We start from the raw sequence: 21,861 nt of genomic DNA on the forward strand, positions 1-21,861 counted from the left end.
CAGCTTCTCATTTACTGGAGGTAACTTGTAGCTAAAGAAAGGCTGTTAAGGTTTGCTCTCTCCAGTGAGTGATCTTTCATCTGTAAGATGTTTGGGAAGAAAAGTGATATTGCTGGTTTTATTTGTTCAGTGTATGCAGGTTCATCTCCAGATCAGGAGAGCTTCACCATGTAGATTTGGGGTATATGGCCAAGACGGTGAAAACCTTATCTGCTTAAGAGGGATTCTGTGGAAAGAAACAACCTATTTGGTCCTCAATACTGATTAGTGGGGAGTGTGTGTGTGTGTGTGTGTGTGTTTGTATGCAGGGGTAAGTGTTTGCAAGCAGGGCAACAGATAGGCAAACATGAAATCTATTTATGTAAATGATGTAGTTCTTGTTTTGTAAATATCTCATCTATAAAGAAAGAAAAAAGCTAAGTGTTTAGGCATTTTAACAATTTCCCTTTTTTCCAATTTAGTTACTAAAGCTTACCAATCTAAATGTTAACTCATGCATTTTTCAACCTAACTGTCTCAGAAGAAATCCAGGCATCTGACCTTGAAGACGACGACCTCTTGGGTAGGCTCACCAGCCAGCGGGGCACTACATACCGTTGCACTGTCCTGTGGAGGTGAAGCGGTAGCCGGGCTTGCAGTCGCAGCGGTAGCTGCCCGCGGTGTTGATGCATTCGGCGTTGCGCTGGCACACCGGGCCGTTCTGACACTCATCGATATCTACAAGCAGAAGAGAATCTAATTCGAAGGAGAACAGAACCTGGTGTCCAATCAACAAAGCCTCTCACATGGAAACGGATGTGTATTTTCTTACTTTGATCCGTTCTATTGAAAAGATAACACAAATGTTTGCAGCAGCTTCATTCGTAATTGCTAGAATTTATAAGCAACCGAGACGTCCTTCAGTAGGGTGAATAGATAAATAAGCTGTGGCACATCCAGACAATGGAATACTATTTAGTGTTAAAAAGAAATGAGCTATTAAGCCATGAAAATGACATATCAAAACCATGGAGGAAACTTAAATGCTTATGACCAAGTGAAAGAAGCCAATCTGAAAAGGCTGCATATTGTAGGATTCCAACTACACGGCAGTCTGGAAAAGGCAAAACTCTGGAGACAGTAAGAAGATGAGTGGTTGCCAAGAGTTGGGGGAGGGGAATACATATTAATAGGTAGAGCACAGAGGATTTGTAGGGCAGTGAAAATACTCAATGATGCTATAATGGTGGATACATGTCATTATAAATTCGTCCAAACCCATAGAATGTACAACACCAAGACTGAACCCTAATGTAAACTATGAGCCTTGGGTGATAATAATGTGTCAATGTAGGTTCATCAATTGTAACAAACGCACCACTCTGGGGCAGGGGTTGTTGATAATAGAGAAGGCTATGTGTGTGAGAGTAGGGAGTATATAAGATTTCTGTACCTTCTTCTCAATTTTACTGGGAACCTAAACTTGCACTAGGAAATAAAGTCTATTTCTTTTTTTTAATAAAAAGAGAACGGAAGACCGAAAAGCCATTATCTAAATTTTCCACTTCGGTAATATTATTTATAAATGTGAGTACTTGATTTATGACCACATAAGGACTGTAATGATGCTCACGTCTAAAAAAAAATGTTATGAAATTTGGCTGCTACGGGTCAGGACTTAATACGGGTATACCCTGTATTTACTCAAAGCCCCACGAGTTTATGACTGACTAAGATTGCTTTTGTCTGGAAAGTTGTAAGACCCGTAGAGTGGAATGTCTCCAACCTTAATGTCCACACAACTCGCTCGGGATCTTGTTAAAAGGCAGATCCTGACTCGGCACGCTTGGGGTTACGATGGAGCTGGCACCACCTCACTCACTGGGTCTGCCCTGCTCTGAATTAAGGGTGTATAGAAACACAGGGGGTAGACTGTGCCATTGGAGAAGCCAAGTGGTGTCAAGGACAGGCATTTCTGTGATGTAACAGCTGACGGTGCGCACGCTTGGGGAGAGCAGATGCATGCAGGCTCCCTAAACCACTTCTGCAATCCATTCCAGTTTCAGCGTTGCTGCGGCATATATTAAATCCTCCTCCTTTTTCTGAGTCTGAGAGCTAAGAGTGTGCTGGAAAGCAACTGATCCTGGACTGAACACTCACCCTGAAGATGGATAGTCTGTGTAACCGAAACCGAAAATTAGAGCACTTAGTCATCTCGATAGCCACTGAATGCTGCCCTGACAGCAAAGTACCTTGCACGGATGCAGCTGCGTGTTCTCAACCTCATGGATACAGTAAGGCCTAGGTTGGCTTGGTGGTCAGGGGTGGCCTTTGCCTATGGGTTCTGGCCAGGGGCTGCTGCTTCAGCAAATCTAAGTGGCAAAGAGGTACCTGGGTAAAGTCATCATCAAAGGGATTTCTGAATGGAAAAGAAGGGGAACTGGCACGAGAAGGTGGCAGGCATCCTGAGGCATGTATGAGAGGGGAAGGGAGTGGCCATGAGGAAAGCAGCCAACTCTAGCACTATATATGACCATCTGCCGTGGGTTCCTTTCTCCTGTCCACACCCATGCTTCCTTTCCAGGTACCTGATCCTAGATGGCTTCCCAACACCCAGGGACCAGGGGCAAGGTCTGAATTGGCTATCTCCTTAGGGAAGGCCCTGCCTGGCTATCGCCCCACTCCCACTAAGCCACACAGCAGGCAGGGTAAGGGACATGTGCCCACTTGGCCACAGTAACCGAAATCCTGGTGAGAAGAAGTTAACAAGTACATGGTTAGGACGGTAACTTTACTCGTGGTATAAACTGGTTGTCTCCAGTTTATTAAAAAAAAAAAAAAGGGTTTCCTTAACATTAAAATGCTGACATATGTGCTATGATACATGCTGTAAGAGGTAATAACCTTTTCTAGCGTGAGCAAAATCTCTGCTACAGGCCCTAAGTTTAAGTATTGAGTAGAAAATTCTTCCAGCTATCCTAGGGCACATGGTATATTTAATAACCAGTAATGTCCCTTTTACTAAAATGTAAAAGAACACTATCTTTCCCAGATGTAGGAAAAAATATGAAGTGCTATAAGGAATGCTCAGAATCACAGTACATATACATGGCAACAGGAGGTAATTTGAAAATGAAAAAAGTACCATTTGCATGCATGCCAACATTCTTCATATAAAATCAAATTTGCTGTTCTTGCCATTTGGAATTCTCTCATGCATTTGGAATATTTGCATTAACCTTGTTTTCACTTGGGAGTAGCAAAGTCTCCATTTGGAAGAGAACACTGATTCTGAGAGTCAACTAAAGATGACTGTCCACTCATGTTCACGTTTAGGCAATGTGAAACAAAAGCGATCTACTTGACACGCCCAGGAATTCAAAGCTTTTTCATATCAGCTGGGAAATCTAACACATTGTGTGTTGGGGGGAAGGGGACTGGGGAACGCACATCCTGGTTTTTCCACTGGGAGTTAGTGTATTTTTTAAAAATGACATTTCGTGTTGGTCCATGCCCTTCACTATTTCTAGAGCTCGATGCCTATCTGAAATGTCAGTGTTGTGAAGTTTTGCCAAGCGTGGTAAAGTAGCAGCACACCGGTTGGCTTATTTCTGGATGTGACAAAGCCACACCACCACTCACCTTCACACACCAACAACTTGTCGTTGTAGAAGAACCCCACTGGACACTCACACCGGAAGCTGCCAACCATGTTGATGCACACTCCATTTTCACAGACCCCTGGGATCTCCCGGCACTCATCAATATCTAGAAACAGAGCAGCCCCTCGTGAGTGACGGCAACACAGCACATGGTCCTCATGCAGGCTAAGACAGGAAGGTGCTTGTGTGGGTGTGTGTGTGCGTATGCGTGTGCGCTCACGCTGGGCTGGTGGTGACGGGAACAGGGGACCTCAATGAATAGCACACAGAGATAACCACTTTTTCCAGATTCACAAGTCTACCTGGATTTAGAATCTGTCTTTTTGGTTTTGTTTCAGAAAATGTCAACTTTGTACAGGTGGGAGCCATCTTTGTACCCACGGGGCACTGTGGCTACATCAGATGAGTAGAATAAGAGTGGTCGCCAAAAGCAAACAGCCTCTCCACCCCAAGTGTGCAGTGGTATGTAGCGAAAATGGGAGGGTGTGCTGGTGAAGAACAGAGGAGGAGCCCATGGTCACAGAGAACTCTGGTCTTTCAGATTCCTTCCTATGGCTCTAGAAAGGAGGTAAGTGGGGCGTGGAAATGTAAACTGGGCCGGGGCTGGCTGTGAAGATGAGGACAGCATGGACAAAGGACTGTCACAGTAGACCATATGGTGGGCCTGGCCTAGCTACCCCACCACTGTGTTAGCTAGCTACCCCTGGTGGGCCTAGCTACCCCACCACTGGTCCTTAGAACTCCATGTGACAAAGAGTAAGTGCTCAATTCAAATCTGTTAAGAACCAGTCTCTGGCAGTGGGTTGGTGAGGATTAAAACATGATGGAAGTCAGAGTAAGAGCAGAGCCAGGAGATGGGCTGCTTATGCAGGGCCAGCCAGTTGTGTGTGGTGGTGGTGGTGGGGGGGGACTTTGGGCAGGGCTCCTCACCAGCCTGGCATGGGCCCATCTCTGTCTGACCTACTTTGAACTCCTGACCATTGTCAGTGTCCTCTAGTATAAGAGGAGTAATAGTAATAATAATGGTAATAGTATTAATAGTATCTCATTTGCTCATGCCTGGTACATTTCTCAAGCATGCAACCTGTATTTATTCACTGAGTTATCACAGCTACCCTATGAAATGGTCTCAGTACTATGACTATCCTCACTATGCAGATGATGCAACTGAGGCCAAGCCAGAGAACATAATGTGCCAAGACCAATCAGCCAGGACTTGATGCTAGCACTCTGCTAACAGGCAATCCAGGCTCCCTTATGTTTTCCCATTTATCTTTTTATTTTTTTGAGACAGTCTTGCCTGGGCTAGAGTGCCATGGCATTGGCCTAGCTCACAGCAACCTCAAACTCCTGGGCTCAAGCAATCTTTCTGCCTCAGTGTCCCGAGTAGCTGGGACTACAGGCATGCACCACCATGCCCAGCTAATTTTTTCTATATATTTCTTAGTTGGCCAATTAATTTATTTCTATTCTTTTGTTTTTAAGTAGAGAATGGGGCTCGCTCTTGCTCAAGCTGGTTTCAAACGTCTGACCTTGAGCGATCCTCCCGCCTCGGCCTCCCAGAGTGCTAGGATTACAGGCATGAGCCACCTCGCCCGGCCACTAATACAGTCTTCACAAAACTGTTATCAACTTGCTTGTTACACTGCAGGCTCCCTCCATTAGCCCCTTGGCAGAGTTTGACAAAACACCTCAGCTGGGCGGGTATGTAAAGCCTTGGTCTACAATCATAAGTCCTCCCAAGTCGGTAGGTTTCTGCTACTGCTCTTGAGATACTTTGTTTACTTATCACAGTCAGGGGTCTCTGCAGGGGCCACATTTTGCTTGCATAAGTTGTAAGAAAATGGTCAGAGACTCAAGTGGAGCCTACAAGAACTGCCGAAATTTTAGAAGAATCACACTCTTAAATCAACCTGATTTTAAGGAGAAATTTGACAGACTATAGATTTCTTTTTTTTTTTTTAAAAAGGGCTTGATACTTTGTTTGAAGGCAAATTGATCTTTTTAATGGCAAAAAAGACAGCTCAGAATCTCCAAGTATGCATAGCAATTTTGAAGACAGGCAATTATGTTTTTAGGCTTTTCACACCTTTGTCATTCATGTTGTTAAAAAGCCCCGTGATATAACATCACAACTGTGTATCACCAGCAAACAAGAAACCTAATTCATATGTCACTTGTTCAGTGTGGGTTAAAACGTGAAATATTATATTTAGACTTATTTATTTTAAATATAAGTGATGTATTATTATCAAGTTTAACAAAACAGGTTGAGTCAAATTTCCACCCATCGTTAGGTGCATAAAATAGCAAAAGGATATACTAAAAATTATTATTTTTTTCTCGTCTGGATTTTATTTGAATTTTAACGTGGAGAAGTCTATATTTTAAGACAAGATTAATAAATGTGCTATAGTTTTAACACTATGCAAATGGACTACTGTACATGCCAACAATCTTAAGATCTTCCAAAAGAAGAGTATATAGCTTAAATTTTTCAACCATCTAAATATTTTGTTATGGTGGAATTTGGTAACAATAAGTACATTGCTAAATATCAGGTTTCCAGTTTTCAAGCGCTAGAGGCAAAGTAAGCTATGAGTCAGGACTGGGTTCTGGTCCCAGATCTGTTATTAATTAGCTAGGTGGCCTTGGGTGAGTCCCTTCCGCTCTCTGGGCCTCTGCGCCCTCAAATGTGAAGCAAGGCATTTGGACTAGATAATGTTTGAGGACTTTCCAGCTCTACTAGTGGATGATGCTCATGTTGTTTTGAGTCCTCGCTTACTGCCAACCTTGGAGGGCAGCCTTCCTGGGGTACATGCCTGGTCCGTCCGTGGAGAACCATTACTATTACAGACCACTTATCTTCCGATCACAGATTCTAGGAAGGCTAAAAGATCTGTTTTGGGAAGGGGAAAAACAAAGTAGCTAGGGCCAGGTGTTTCATGCCAATGTCATTTAGCAGTTTTTCTTTCCAAACCATGAAGTTTCTTTGGACGTTGACTAGACCATGGAGCCATATGGATTTGGCACTAAGGGAGCCAGGCTGATTGCTGGACCAGACTCTTGTTTTCTTAAACAAGGTCATTGGAAAGGCTGATGTGGATTTCAGTTTACTTATTAGGAAGAAGGGGGAACAAAGCGAGTGGTGATGTTTGCTACTAGACACAACTGCTCGGACTGAAGAGGGCATCTAAGGATGCATATAAATCACACTGGGGAAGAACTCTGAGAATGCGATAGTTTTCCATCTACTTTTATGTTACTTGGTTTTAAACCACAAGGGCATTGCCTACGTTGGCTGGATGCTGTGCAGTACTTCTGAATCTCGCACGAGCATCTCTGCCACTGTTGCGGTCTCTGTTTCAGTTACCAGACAGGGCCTCGGATTGAAAAGATTTTTATTTCACAGCTGAAATCCCCAAAGCAGATGACCTGAGGAGATTCCATGTGAGATAAAAAAAAAGGGGGAGGGGGGCTTCATGTGAACAACGTACATGGAAGGATCAGTGTGAAAAGTCATATTATACTTGTCCCCGTCAGAAGGAAGGAGTGGGAAACTGCATGTCAACTGGCCATGCTCCCAAAATCTCTCCTTTTGTGGATGCCCAGGGTTGGTTTAACTAAGTTTGATCGTAATTTTGGGAAAAGCTTTCCAGTCTCCTTAATCATGAGCAACAAATGCTGCTACTGCCAATTAGGTGGAGCTACCCAGGGTGTTTGCACAGTTTGCTTCAAACAAGAATCAGTTGTCTCTGTAAAGCTAAAGGCATTGTTTAACAAATTTTCCTTCTAATAAAAAAAAAAAAAAGCAAATGGAGAAAATAATGGCGTGTACTCCTTTTCCTGACACAAAGGCAAAAAAACAGAAAGTTCCAGCAACGCTGTCGCAACTCACCGACGGGCAAACCGGTGTAAATGTCGATGACAAAGCCCGGCCTTTGGCTTCCGCAGAGGGTAGCGAATTCATCTGCAATGATTAAACAAAGGTGTCGGGGGTGGATGGGGTCAGCAAAGAGCAATAGTTACTTTGTGAGCATTTCTGTAAGGCATTTGTTTGTATTTTGAATAATTTAAAATAAAAGGTGAATCTGAAAATTCCTGCCGATGTAAGTAACCTTGTCTGTAAGACAAGCATCCAAAGGGAAATTGGCCTCATGTTGCCATGACAACGAGGGAAAAGCAGAGGTCTCCCCGAAGCGTGTGCCACTCGCTCATATGAGCTTGTCTGTAGGAGTCTGGGTTTCCATGTGGATATTGCTCAGCTCTGAACTCAGAGACTGGCAAGAGGGCCTCTCTCTACTCCGCATTAAGAGATCTAAGGTTTGATGAATCCTCACAAAAGGCATTTCCTCGGGAGATTGAGGGAGACCACAGCAAATCTAGTCAAGTTCTGCACATCAGATCTATCAATGACTAACTTGGGTAAACCAACCAACTTTCACCATTTCTTCAGTTTTTGGAGCTGGATTTCATTGGGTATAGCTCTCTCATATTCTCTCCGTCTCTCTCTCTCTCTCTCTCTCCCTTTGTCTCTCTCTGTCTCTCTGTTGCCCAAATTCATTAAACTTGATAGCTAATAAAGGATGAACTAAATGCTATTGGTGGGGTCCCTTTTAACTCTGAGATTCTGTAAGTCCAGATCATGACTGTATATGGTATCAATCTAAGCTTAAGATGGCCATTGTCTTATTGGTCACACCTAGTGAAAATTAGTAAAAAATTTCTGGAAGCATTTTTATGAAAATATAGAATGTTATTCTCCTAGTGCTTCATTTCCTTAAACTATGAGTGTCCACTTTCAGTAACTGTAACACCAGCTGACATTGTTCATCCAAAGAAATTACAGAGGCTCCCAAAACATGTGCAGATCTCATAGCTAAGGATAATCCATGGCTGGATTTGGCGAGTATTCAACATAAAGAAAAAATCTTGCATTTTATGTAAGAGCATATAGATTTTTAAAACTCAGGCAGTCATTTCTGAAAATAAATGTTAGCCTATACCAAGGGTGTCCAAAGTGGTCCCCTGAGGAGTGTGTAATGATCCATTAGGAGAAAAAAGAAAATACTAGGACTTCTATCTTTGGAAAACCTAATCTTTAAAAAAGTTACTTTCATGTATATTTTATATTAGAACAGTTCAAAAATATAATATATGCATTTTTCCATATAATTGAAAACAAATTATATACACATACATATAGACATACACACATATACTTTTACATATAAACACACACACCAAGTGTGTATAACCCCCCAATTTTTTACCGATCGATATATATGATCAAAAATTTTAAAGACCATTGTTCAAGACCAGGAGTCAGCAAACTTCTTCTTAAAGGGCCATATAGTAAATATTTTAGGCTTTGCAGGTGGTATAGTCTCTGTCAAAACTACTAAACTCTGCCATGAAAGCAGACATAGATAATATGTAAATAAATTAGTGTCTGTGTTCTAATAAAATTTTATTTACGAGCACCAAAATGTGAAGTTCATGTAACTTTCACATCATGAAATAGTATTTGTCTGATTTTTTCCAACCATTTAAAATGTAAAGTCATTCTTAGCCTGCAGGCTATTCAAAAATAGATGGTGGGCTGGATTTGACCCATAGGCTGTGGTTTGCCAAACCCTGGACTAGAAGCATTTTGCAGGGTAGAGGTAAACCATAATACTAAGCAGTGGTTATTATATTATTTCTGGAGTAAACAATGGATGGAATGGTATATTTTACTAAAAAATAATTACAGGCACTTTTAAGTAATGCCGAACAATAGATTTAATGAGAATGGGGTAGGATTTCCCCTACAGAATACCTCAGTCAATATCTTGCATGAAAATTTCATTTAATCCAGATCATAACATTGGAAAATGATGCCATCATAATATGTATGCTATATATCATACACATACTGTATGATATAAGAACACTGTGCCAAAGTCTTCATTTACTCAAAAAGGATATAATTTAGACTTTTTAAAGACAAATAACATTATACAGTTCTTTTCTCTATGAGAGTATACGAATAAACTTCTCTCGGATCTCACTATCAAGAAAAGTTGCACTTTCATTTAGTGTTGAGTTTGTTTTATGGTTATTGAGAATTTTCTACTTGATTATGTTTCTTTTTTCATATGAGCTGCTTGAAAGTTTAGAGCTAAAGTTATTGGTCACCTCTGGCAAATGTGTAGGAATTCCTAGTTTAGGTTTTGTGTATTAGCTTTGCTTGTTGTTCTAACTTTCTTACTCTTGTTTGCCATTTGCCTTATGCTTATTTCTTATTTTACATTTACATCTTCATAGGCTGCCTTTAATCTTTTTTAGAACAAGACTAGTTTTAAAGAAGTAAAAACAATAGGAACTATGGTTCACCTATTTGTCACATTGGTTTGCCTAACAAACTTTTAGTTAAATGGAAAACCCAATAATGATAACAATGTTTATAGTTTATATTATGATATGCTGAGTGTACAAGCCTGGTTATATATTAGGGTATAAATTATCACATTCTGTGACTCAATTTGCAGCTGGAAGGACCAGGATCAACTGTGAATTTAAATATTTGCCTTCGTGAGCCAATTTTTTTCTTATGAAGATAAACAATACACACTTTTCTTCCTTTGCTAAGACTGATTTCCCCCAACAAGTGATAGGTAATTTATCAGCCTAAATTTTTGGTAATGGTAAAACTAAAACTCACCTGTACTCGGGATGGGACACTGTTCACAGGGCTTATTCCAGGCCCGGCCAATGTTGTAGGAACAACAGCACATCTTCTTGGTCATATTGAACAACAGTTCTCCATCACACGTCTGGTTGTCAGCATAGTAGTTTCTGTAGCACAGACTTCTTCTCATATCTAAAAGAAAAAAAGAGATTGGTGATACCATGTGGGAAGTCACAACAGATTTCTAAGGGGATACTCAGAGAGAAAGGTTTTTTTGAATTGCATTAATGAAGCTTGACTTCGGCAAGGGCAGAAGAAAACCCGCTCTTAACCCAACTTTCTAGCTACCTATGTTGCTACAAGTTACAAGGACTTTAGGAAATGTATCCTTTGGTATTTTGTGCCACAGAACTAAGCCATTATGTAGCTGTAGCATTAATAAACTTTAAATGATTCTCTGCCAGGTCTCCTAGTAACAATTCTCCACTGCTATTTGGCAGTTAAGTTTCTCATTTCCGACTCATGATGTTTTAATACTGTAGGTCAGCGCTGTAAATATAATTGTATGAAGATACACCCAAAAGTCAAACAAAAGAAGTACTATGAAACTGTTGTTTGGGATTTTCCAACATTACATTTTAAAGAAAACTCCCAACCACACACAGGAGGTGGTGAAAAAATGCCAAGCTTATGGTTTACAGGGGAGGAGGCTCTCACCAAGACAGTGACAGGGTGGCAGTACTCGGCCTGATGATGCGTAACATCACACTAAGGACTAACTGCTGGACTCGGAAGCTCTTTCCCTCTTTGCAGATGAGAACAGAACAAACATGCATGCCTGAGAAAAGCCAGCACTTACCCATGCAATTATTGCCCCCATTCACTTGCATGTAGTCTGGAGGACAAATACAGGTGTAGTTGCCAACAGTGTTGTAACATGTCCCCGGGCCACAGATCCCAGGAGTCTCACATTCATTCACATCTATAATCCGAAGAGAAAGCTGCATGTTAATATGAAAACATCACTCATTGGAATGGCCTGGTACTCAGTGTCGATGTAAATGTTGACGACGGAGGAGAAAATCCACTGGGCACTTTGAAATCCGGATGAGAAAAAATAGATACGTGGTTTATCAGTGTTGTGTCTCTGTGCAAATGTGTACATCTTTAGGAAAGAAGGTTTTGGAAAAGGAATACTTGTCTCCTTAATATGGTGTTATATCACACAGGATATTAAGTCTCCTAATAATAATGAGGGTCCATAACACCCTCAAAGGCATGCAGAGATGGAAATGTGGAGAAATTAAAATTTTCAAATATCTTTCAGAAAGACAATTATATACTTTACATGTTTACAAGATCCACAGAAGGGTATGATAGACACTGAACCCATTGACAACTGGCTTTGTGGATCTGCATTGGTCAGGCAGCATGAGAACCCCATTTTCAAGCAAAGGGGTTGATTTGAATCTTTGTTTACTGCATGAGTCTTAGAGCTGTGTCACATATACTGTGATGCTCAATGAATACTCAGTAAGGTTATCATTGTCTAGGTGACCTAGTAAGCCTTTTGGAGAGCCAGGGGAATGTTTCTTAAGTGGAATACAAGGAGGTCTCTTTCCTAACTAGGTGCGTGATTCCCGTCTGCAGATTAAAACCACCTCTCTCCCGTTGGTCCATGGCCCAAATGCTCTGAAACCTAAAAGTTGTGAACATTCTCTGCCTTTATCATACTCCATCCAGTAAAACAGGATGAACAGCAGCCATTACTTCTATCATAATGGCACAGGGCTGGCTTCCAAGAGAAGCTCATTTAAATGCATTAGTACAGATGATAAGTGCTGAAGAGTAAGAGGAGAAGCCCAGGACTGGCCCGAATATAGACATTACTGAAGTGGGACCTGTGCTACTCTAATAAAAAAAAAAGGCTTTTCTGAAGAGCATGGAAAACTCTTTTGTAGGCATAAATGGGCCTATGGCCCAGCATAATAAAACTTCACTTTCCTCGGGGAAAGAGGGAGATTTAGGACTTATTGGAAATGACATCATCTCAGTAACATGAGTGCAAGCTGCTGCATGTGTGACATATTTACCTATGTTCATGTTCAGACCATTGTGCTACAGTGCTAGCTTCCCAGTTCTCCTGATAACTGCACGTTGGTTTTTGAACTCGGTTCTGAATATGTGGAAGAACTTACCATCCTACGGGGGCCACCTACCATCACACACTCGGGTATCTTCGTTCAGGTAGTAACCCGTCGGACAGCGACACTGGAAACTACCGAAGGTGTTGATGCATTTCCCTCCCTGGCACAGCCCTGGAAGCTCCTGGCACTCGTCAATATCTACCAAAATGAAAACAAAAGAAATTTTTTCAGCACTGTAAATAAACCCAAGGAAATCCAAAACGTGCGCACTTTAAGATGAAGGAAACGGAATTACCTTCCAATATGACAGTGATAGGATTTGGCCGAAAGCCTTCTCCTCCAGGACAAAGAATTTTGTACTCAGCTGTTGAAACAAAAAAAATTCAAATTGAGTTCTTTTGCATCAAAAATCTGTAGGTGAAATAGTCTCCTCGAGAGAAATACTGGAATATCTAATGGAAAAGCATTCATTTTTAGGAATCTTTACCTGTCCCTCTACCCATCTGAAGCAAGTTAATATCTTTGCGGACACTTGTCATTTTCAAGTGGCTTTTACTGTATGTGCCCAATGTAAGGCCACTTTTCTCAGTCTTTGAGCTGTCCAGCTACTCTCCTGGACTTATGTGCTTGTGAACTATTTCCATCACCATTCTTTTTTTAAAGATCTTCTTTCCCTTTTTGTTCTCTGACAAACTCCATCTCCATTTTTACGTTGTGTCCAGCCCTACTTCCTATGAATTGCAGCCTCCCTTAATAATCTGAATCAGTCTGTCTCGAAAACGCTTTCCAAACGGAGCCTTAGGGAAAGCTGTTCCCTCTTGGTCCCCATCCCACTTCTCTCCTCGATGATCTTTCTTGCTCCTTGGTTTCTACCAATGGCAATACTGATTTCCCTGGTTTCCAAAAACAACTTTCTACAATGTCCTTGGATTTCCCCCACTGATTTTTTTCATCCACATATTTCACCCCAAAAAACCCCCATTTATTTACGTGCCATATACCAGCACTGTGATATATACAGGAACACATGAATAATAATGACCCTAATCTGCTGCATTATCCTGGTAAGTGTTTATAAGATCAGTCCTCTCATAATCATCTTCATCTTTCTGAATCTGATAATCCCTGTCTTGGCTTTCTGAAACTGTATGTATACACATACAAATGTGTGTATGTATGTGTGTGTGTGCGTATATATAGATAGACAGATAGATATATTTTCCAGTTCTAACTCTGATCTAGATTGGGGGTAGGGTAGATGTCTATTGCTTTGCTAATCATTACTAATCTATAGAGCTGGCCCCCTCCAATTGAATATTTTGGTTTGCCTCTTTCAATATCAGTTAAAATGAACTGTCCTCCTCTTTTACTTTTTCTCTTCTCCTCTTTCTGCCATCACCCAACCGATTCTTTTTGATTTCTCTTCATGCCACACCTTTCTTGAAGGCCCAATTAAAAAATGAACAAAGTCACCACCCTCTCCCAAGCAGAACCAATCTCTCCGTCCTAAGAGAAGAGGGAAGGGGGGCCTGCTGAGCACTGGCCCCAGAGCCAGGTGCTCAGCGTGAGTGATTTCATTTAATCCCATGAGGTATTTCATGAATGCTAAGTAACTTGCCCAAGGTTACATGGGTGGCAATCGGTAGAGTCCTAATTTGAACCAGGTGTGCTCTTTCTACCAAGCATGGCACTGTGTCTGCTCTTCTTTCTTTTCTTTCTGAGACCTAGATTGAATTCTAGTTCTTATGTTTGGATCATATTTCGCCTACATGGCTGTATGATCCTGGAGGGCCAGATCAAGTCCAATTCATTTTTGCACATCCAAAGTACTGACTCTAGGTAGCCAACAAATACGTAGAAATGAATAAATGACCCTTCAACAAGGAAAGAATCAATACCTATTCCAATATACCCTATAAACAGGGGCCACTGACTTTTGCCAAAAAAGAAGCTACACTTGATTCTGAATCATAATGCAAGACCCACTTAGAAAAATGGGAAGCCGGGAAGCCTTTTTTGTTTTTTTTTAAGGAAACATTACTTATAGCCTTCAAATTATATTCTAAAGCTTTCTTTCAGGCCGTATCATAAAAGAATGGAATGATCTTCCATGTCATAGTTGCTCAACTAATTTTATCTTCCACCCAGGAACACTGAGTCTGTTCTAGAGATTTCAAAACCAGCCAGTAGATGACAAGAGGAGAGATCAATGTGTCCCTGGAAGGTAAGAGATATGGTCTAGCTAACCTAGCCTAGAAAATATTTAAAGTAACACTATCTGTTTTTCACTCTGATAGAAATGAGATCACCTGATTCTTTTTAGTGCAAGCCAACAGGGGACATTTTCTGACTCCCAGATTGGAAGTGAAGTCCCTCAACAGGCCTGAGAGGACTGGTCTGCCTTCCCTGATCTAAGAGTCAAGGCTAGTGGCGGCTCCCTCCTTCTGTGGATCTGGAAAGGAGAACTGGCTTGAGCTGGAACAATAAACAACAGGAGGCTTTCCACTTACACGTGTTCACAGGAGGGCACAGCTCGCAGGGAGTACCCCAGGCTTTCCCCAAAGAACAGCAGCAGGAGGCCTTGGAAACACCAACTCCAATTTCATTGCTGCAGGCTGTATCTCCATTGTCTCCTCTAGGTCGAATATCCAAATAGCAATTTCCAGAGCGGGTATCTATTTCCCATACACAAACAAAACAGTGTCAGGCGGATTGTTTCTACTAGAGGGTTGAAAATTCAAACCCGTGTCAGAAACTGTTCAAAACCCGTAATTTACTTTTACTAAGGAACTAAAAAGTGCCCACAGATATTACGTAGTACTGGGTGTTTTCCTAGAGAAAAGGTATCTGAAAGTATAAACCAGATTTAGGAAATGTCTAATTTTCTGTATTGTTACTTCCGAGAACCTTGACAATGGAATGTTCAATGCTGCTTTCAAAATAATAAGCGGCAGGCTTCTCTGGAAAGTTTTTAAGATCTTACCAACACAGCCAACTCGAGTTGGATTCAGCTCGAAATCGGGTGGGCAGTCACAGGTATAGCTGCCGGGAGTGTTGATGCAGTTCCCACTGATACACGTGGTTGGATCCAGACACTCATTAACATCTGAAACCAAACAGCAAGCGGCAGAATGATCACCTGAGCCAACGTAGGACAGGTGTCACCATAACGCAGCAGTACTGAATCAAGGGCTCCAAACAAGAATTTTTAAGTTACTGCATGTAATTACACCCTAGAAATACAATCTTCCACTTCTGAAATAAAACCCCTCAGGAAGGAAATATGTCCTAGTCTTTGGTCTTTTTCCCTCTGGCATACATGTACCATACAAATCTGTTATCAGGATAAAAGATAACTTTGGAACTAGGAAAAAAATATTTCAGTCAAGGTAACTGAAGGCAAAACACTGCTGTGACCTGGGTCAGCCAAAACCTCAGACACAGGTTTTAAGAAAATATATTTAATATGTGTGGCTTGTTATTTTGTCAAATTAGAGCAAGATGTCCCAGGAAATTCTCGGGAACAGGCGACTTTTGATGCTTCCCCCCACCCCGACACATGCATGAGGCTTAGCATGTTTCTTCAAGCCAGTAAAGAGTCTCTCTCCTGTCATCGATGCTGAGTTGAAGATTTCCCTCTCAGTTTGTGTTCCAAAAATATGTACAGAATCCCAGATATGTAGGACATGGTTTTTTGGCAAATTCCAAACTGTACAATCCTTTTGTCTGTTCTGAACACTTACAAAATACTCAAGAGTGGACAAATGGATTCTGAGAGGAAGGGCTGGGGAATGGGTACCACGCCTTCTCCTCGGGTCCAGCCCTCCTGCGGGTTCCACTGCAGATGATGCTTTTGTTCAAATGGCATGTGAACTTGGATGCACAGGGCCAGACTAACAGAAATGAGTTTAGACAGAATGATGCCAATAGTAATCTGAAGCACTGAGGAGAGGGTATGCCACATGAGAGGTGACTTCCTAAGGCACGTCGAGGCCCAGCTTGGTATCATAACAATGCTTAGGAAAAGCAAGGGACGAGTGTTTGGCGGGGGAGAATACTCCAGCCCAGAGCATTTGCAGGGCGGTGTCGGTGGTCCTCATCCAGAGAGCCACTGAGCTGTGGCTTGTGTAGGTGGCTGAGAAGACCAGATTGTTTTCTGAAATTCTGAGCTGATCTAGAATGGAACTGGTTTCCTCAGTATCCTTGAGCAGATGGGTAGGTAGACTAGGAAGGAGAACTGCAAATGGCTTTCAACGTCTTAACTCAGTGCCAAAGAGAACTGAATGGCAGTCTGCTGGGCACCTACAGCTTTTCTAATTTGTTTTTCTTAATGTTCTCTAAGAGTCCCTTGCTTGACAAGAAGATGATTCATACACCAGACATGGGTGGATAAGCTCTATGTACCAGGTGCTCTGGTGACTGGCAGGGCAGTGGTGGAAAGGAGTGGGTATTGCAATGGAAAAGGAGGAGGAGAAAACCCATGATCCCAGGACAAGGCTTCCAAAAGGAAACTCTCTGAAAATGTACCCAAGGAGAAAAGGAAATGGCTGGGAAGCCATGTAGCTGGAGAACCCCTAGAACATTCCCTCTGTAGCCACAAGCTCAATTCTAAAGCTACAAATGCTGCTCCTTCAACTGCTTTTGACCCTTCCCTCTGCATCCTCACATCCAGTTTCAGGTCTGAGAAAATGTATTCTGTGATTCCTAATACTTCACCTCTGCTTTTCTCGTTCTCTGTGGACTACCCTTGTGTGGTCCCAGCGAGGCTCCGACAGCCTGGACCCTGGGACCCTTGGGAGCAGATTCAAATGCAAATTCTTACCTGTGCAGTTCCCGCCACTTCTGTCCAGCTCATAGCCTATCTCACACTCACAGCGGAACAGCCCAGGAAGGTTGTGGCAAGTTCCAAAGACACAGATGTTCGGGAGGGAGCACTCATCGATATCTTAGGGGCAGGGAGAAAAAAAGGGGGAGAAGTTAAATTTATGTTTTTCTAAAAAAAAAAAAACAACCCTGCATGATATAATTAGGTAACTGATATAAGTATTGAGAAAACAAAGACTACATGACATCAATCTAGATTCTTCTCCTGTAGACTTTTTCATGATTTGTGACACACAGGGAAGTCTTGCAGGTGATAGGATATGTTCCTATTACATGCCAAGCAGTGGGCAAGGCATTCTGCAGACATGTAACGTGTCTATGATGTTTCACATAGGTCCATGTCACTTTTGTGAGGAGCCAAACAAGCCACCTTAGACTAATTTCTTTGTGTTTTTTTTTTAATCTATATATTCATTGTTTTTATTGTGAGCTAAAATTTTAAGAACCGCTAAGTCTTTGTGGTAACTTTCATAATTAGTTTTATAATTCCCCATTCTCCAGTACCAAGGTGTGTGTTCGCTGTGCCTCTTTAGGCCCCTATACCTGCCTCATGTGAACATTCTGCTTGTGCAGTTGACACGTGGACACATTTTCAGGCTTGAGACTAGCTTTAAATAGCAGTGACCACTCTGCCAGCGATGATTTATATTAAGAACAAACAAATAAACAAACAAACAAAATCTTCCCTTATAGCAATGAGAGAAGCGAAACTTTCACTGTGACTATTTTTGTTACCAGAGGTGGCAGGGTACCTGTTTTCCTTGGACATCCAGAGTAACAAAAGTAAACAAGGCACTTGACACATGATCAAGAGTATAATCTGGTTCCTTGCCTCGGGGGAGTTTTATATCAAACTCTTCATATTTAATATAAACTGTGTAAAGAGCACCCAGTGGTTTCATAACAAAGAGAAGTACTTACATAGAAATATATGAGGGACTTAATACACATGTCATAGCTTAAGACTGACACTGAGTTCATGTCTTGTTAACAAGGAACAACTATGAGCTAATACATTAACCGGGCTCTTGTTTAAACTTCTGCTGACAATCATTATCATTTGTTTATTTCTACTGAAATCGTCTTAGTTCACTGCAGTCATTAATTCTTTTCAATGAAAGAGACTGTGCTTAAATTTGATAAGTCTGGGTAGAGAGAAGAATCTTGTGTTTCCTAATGGGATTCATACTTGGGCAACAGGTTCCCAGGACTCTTCCTGTCTGACCAACCAACACTTATCAGAAAGACACAAAGCCTTGAGCTGAGAGACACCGTGACAAATGGCATTATCCCAAGGCATACCCTACTGAACAAATTTGTAAAAAGACTGCTCCATGTTCATATACATATGTTAGATATTTAGAGAACACTGTGAGCCATACCCTGGACATTATTTTACAAGACTGTCATAGACAAGACTGTTTTGCTCTTCCTGTTATTTTAAAGCCTTTATTTCTAGAAACCAAACCATAGCAGAGCTTAAAAGCCATTTTTCCTTATTTAAAGATAATCCTCCAAGAGGACATCATCAGGGGACCTGCACCTTGAGTTCTGTTCCCCATCAATAGGGGGACAAAAGGGTTCATTGAGTTAACCACACCTGGTGACCCTCCCTCATCTCTGTCCAACGGGTGTGCCCGTGCAGATCCTCCGGCCAAGGCTGGATGGGCCAGAGCTCTGACTTGTTCTCTGCACACAGAGAAACGGTCCAGCTGGAGACCTAACCTCTCCACAGACCGAACTGACCAGCTTAGATGTGGAGCCAGAACACACCTCAGTTAAAAAAGAAAAACAAAAAAAAGCATCAGGAATGTTTAAATCACCTAATCTCACCAAGCCCTGCCTGCATGGCTCCCGGCAGCCTCCCCAGCGGCTAGTTACCTTCACAGGCTTTCCCATCAGCACTGGGCACGAAGCCCATGTCACACTCGCAGCGGTACCCTCCGGGGATGTTGAGGCACTGGCCGTTGCCACAGAGATTCAGGTTCTCAGAGCACTCATCGAGGTCTGCAGGCGGAAAGAAACAGAAGCTAAGTTACTCTCCCTCGGTTCGGAGCTTTCCGATCACTAAAAATCATCTGACGATCTTTATAGTGTCGACTTCCCAAGTGTAGCGGTGTTTCGCCATTCCTTCTATCTGACAGATTTTAAACTCGTTTGTTTCTCTCTTTTGGATGCTAGTGTGGAATGTGCGATGGGTGTGGGGCTCAGATTCAGAATCCTGAATGCTAGACTCTCCCTCGTGATGCAAAATGGTAAATAAACCAAGGGAATCACTCAAACGAAGGCCTTTTCGAGAAGGGCCGTCCACATGGAGGGCACATGCATGACAGGAAATAACATGTCGTGGTTTGCGCCTATTTCTCATTAACTCAGATGGGTAGCAGAAGAACTAGAATGGCGACTACAGAGGAGGCTGAAAATTCCCATCTGCTTAATCTCTATCTTGTTTCCACAATGATCACAGGCATTAAATATCAAACACATGAGCCATCCATGCGTCGTACATGAAATCTGAATATATTCTTGAAAGTAATGGGAGATTTATGTTTAACAAAACATCACTGAGTTAGGCAGAAATGACTTCATCTATGATAAAACTTTCAACGAGTTAAGAATAATTTCAGGTTTGGGACTTAATTGGCCTTAGTCTCTTTAGTTCTTAAACGACTTTGTATGAGCAGAGTGCTCAGGACAAATTAATGCATCAAGTTATATGAGCAGCTATGCTACTTCATAGCCAATGAGTAATGGATCTATTTTATTTAATCCCAAAGCCCTGACATAAAAAGTGCTGTGTATACGCGCACATGTATTTTTATAATGCATATAATCCACATCTCTAATCATATATGTTTAAATATATGTAGCAATTTATTTTAATTCTATCACTGTTAATTAGAGCCAAAAAGAAAATTTCATTAATATATTGTAAAACTGGGAGTGAATGAATTCCTTAAAAAGCAGTTATGAAAAATTCTTACTTATACCAATATGAAATGTTGATGATGGCTACTCAGAGAAATATTAACATCTGCTGTTCTCCTAATCCAGAACATTGAATCTTTTTTCTTGCATAGCTTCCTGCAGCAACCTTACCCTTGTGTTTGGTATGGAAAGCAAGTAATTGGAGAGAAATAGGCACAAAAATATAAAAGCTGAGGCATATATTAATAAAAAAAGTATGATATGTATTAAACAAATGACATCATTATATGCAGTGATACAGACATGCATGTATATATAAATATATACAGAGAGAAAGAGAGACAGAGAGAGAGAGAGAGTGTGTGTTAGCTTCTGAGGACTCCTTAATTCTGATCTGGTTCCAAATAATGATCTGGTTCCACATTTTTATTCCACAGGACTCTAGTCTCAAATAACTAATCTTTTATCTTAACTGACCCAACCTTCAAAAAAGGATGGTCTGAGAAATGTGGAACACCTTGCTTCCCTGACTGATGTAATGTAGACAGTCGTTGCCAGCATGAGCCTACCTGTACAAGTGAAGCCATCGCCTGTGTATCCTTCCTTACAGAGACAGCGGTAAGATCCCATGGTGTTCTTGCAGTCTGCATGCTGGCTGCACATGTGGGTTCCATTGGAGCATTCATCCAAATCTTAAGGAAAAAGATTATGCCATTATTAGCAGAGAGTGTGGCACTTAAAAGCAATACTACACAAATTAAATTTGACTTTGCAGAATTAACATCATATTTATAACCTATGTAGTGCATGATAAGCAATCTCTGTCATTTCCCAACTCACCAGTGCACTTAACGCCATCTCCAATCCAGCCGGGACTGCAGCTGCATTTGAAGCTTCCTGCTGTGTTGGTGCATACAGCATGTCTGCCACAGTTGTGTGCTCCAATTTCACATTCATTGATGTCTAGAAAAATAACCAGCAATTCAGAAAAAACTTTAGTGTGAATGTCTATTTGGTCTTTACAATAACTTAGCAATATTCAAAAGATGACTTACCTTCACACTTCTTACAGTATAGATTGGTTTAGCATCTATATATATAAACTCTACATATACTGAAGTGTTAAAATTCAATTTTAAAAGACAGAACAATATAATGATACTTGCTATTATTAACTATATTTTCCATATTTTATTGTCAGAGTCCAGTTACTGCAAAGCAAAATGAACCTCATTACAGCTGAAGACCATAAAAAGTGAGTGTCTAATGTTCTGTGGTATTAACACTCATGGTCATATGTTTCCATTACCAATATTTTTAATAAGTCAACTATAGAGTAGTCATGCACACTGTTTTCATATCTTGTATAGACAAGGTAATACAGTATTGTAGGCATATTAGAAAACTTTTGAATCATATTCTGCATATTAAATATACTTTAATCTTAAACTTAAGACACGGACATTTAATTATGCTTTATTTCTATAAAAGCTTTACTTTAGGTATTCCTAATATAAGCATTTACAGAAAATGTTCCCTATTAAGGCAGTATATGAACGATCTTTCCCCTAGCTTCTTAGCTTCTTTT

General features: G+C 41.2%; 1 protein-coding gene across 1 annotated transcript in view; it reads right to left on the bottom strand.

Annotated features, from left to right (window-relative positions):
- Nucleotides 1-21,861, bottom strand: part of FBN1 (fibrillin 1) — a 235,036-nt gene that overhangs the window by 41,448 nt on the left and 171,727 nt on the right. The window contains exons 33-45 of the mRNA XM_076004337.1: nt 21,114-21,236; nt 20,843-20,965; nt 19,227-19,352; nt 17,284-17,406; nt 15,445-15,567; nt 14,972-15,136; nt 12,757-12,825; nt 12,534-12,659; nt 11,174-11,296; nt 10,348-10,506; nt 7,540-7,611; nt 3,622-3,747; nt 595-717 (exon numbers count right to left, since the gene is read on the bottom strand). Coding sequence (XP_075860452.1) covers nt 595-717; nt 3,622-3,747; nt 7,540-7,611; nt 10,348-10,506; nt 11,174-11,296; nt 12,534-12,659; nt 12,757-12,825; nt 14,972-15,136; nt 15,445-15,567; nt 17,284-17,406; nt 19,227-19,352; nt 20,843-20,965; nt 21,114-21,236 — 1,581 coding nt within the window. The remainder of the gene's footprint in view (nt 1-594; nt 718-3,621; nt 3,748-7,539; nt 7,612-10,347; nt 10,507-11,173; nt 11,297-12,533; nt 12,660-12,756; nt 12,826-14,971; nt 15,137-15,444; nt 15,568-17,283; nt 17,407-19,226; nt 19,353-20,842; nt 20,966-21,113; nt 21,237-21,861) is intronic.

This window comes from Microcebus murinus, chromosome 6 (genome assembly GCF_040939455.1).
Source record: "Microcebus murinus isolate Inina chromosome 6, M.murinus_Inina_mat1.0, whole genome shotgun sequence".
Taxonomy (NCBI): Eukaryota; Metazoa; Chordata; class Mammalia; order Primates; family Cheirogaleidae; genus Microcebus; species Microcebus murinus.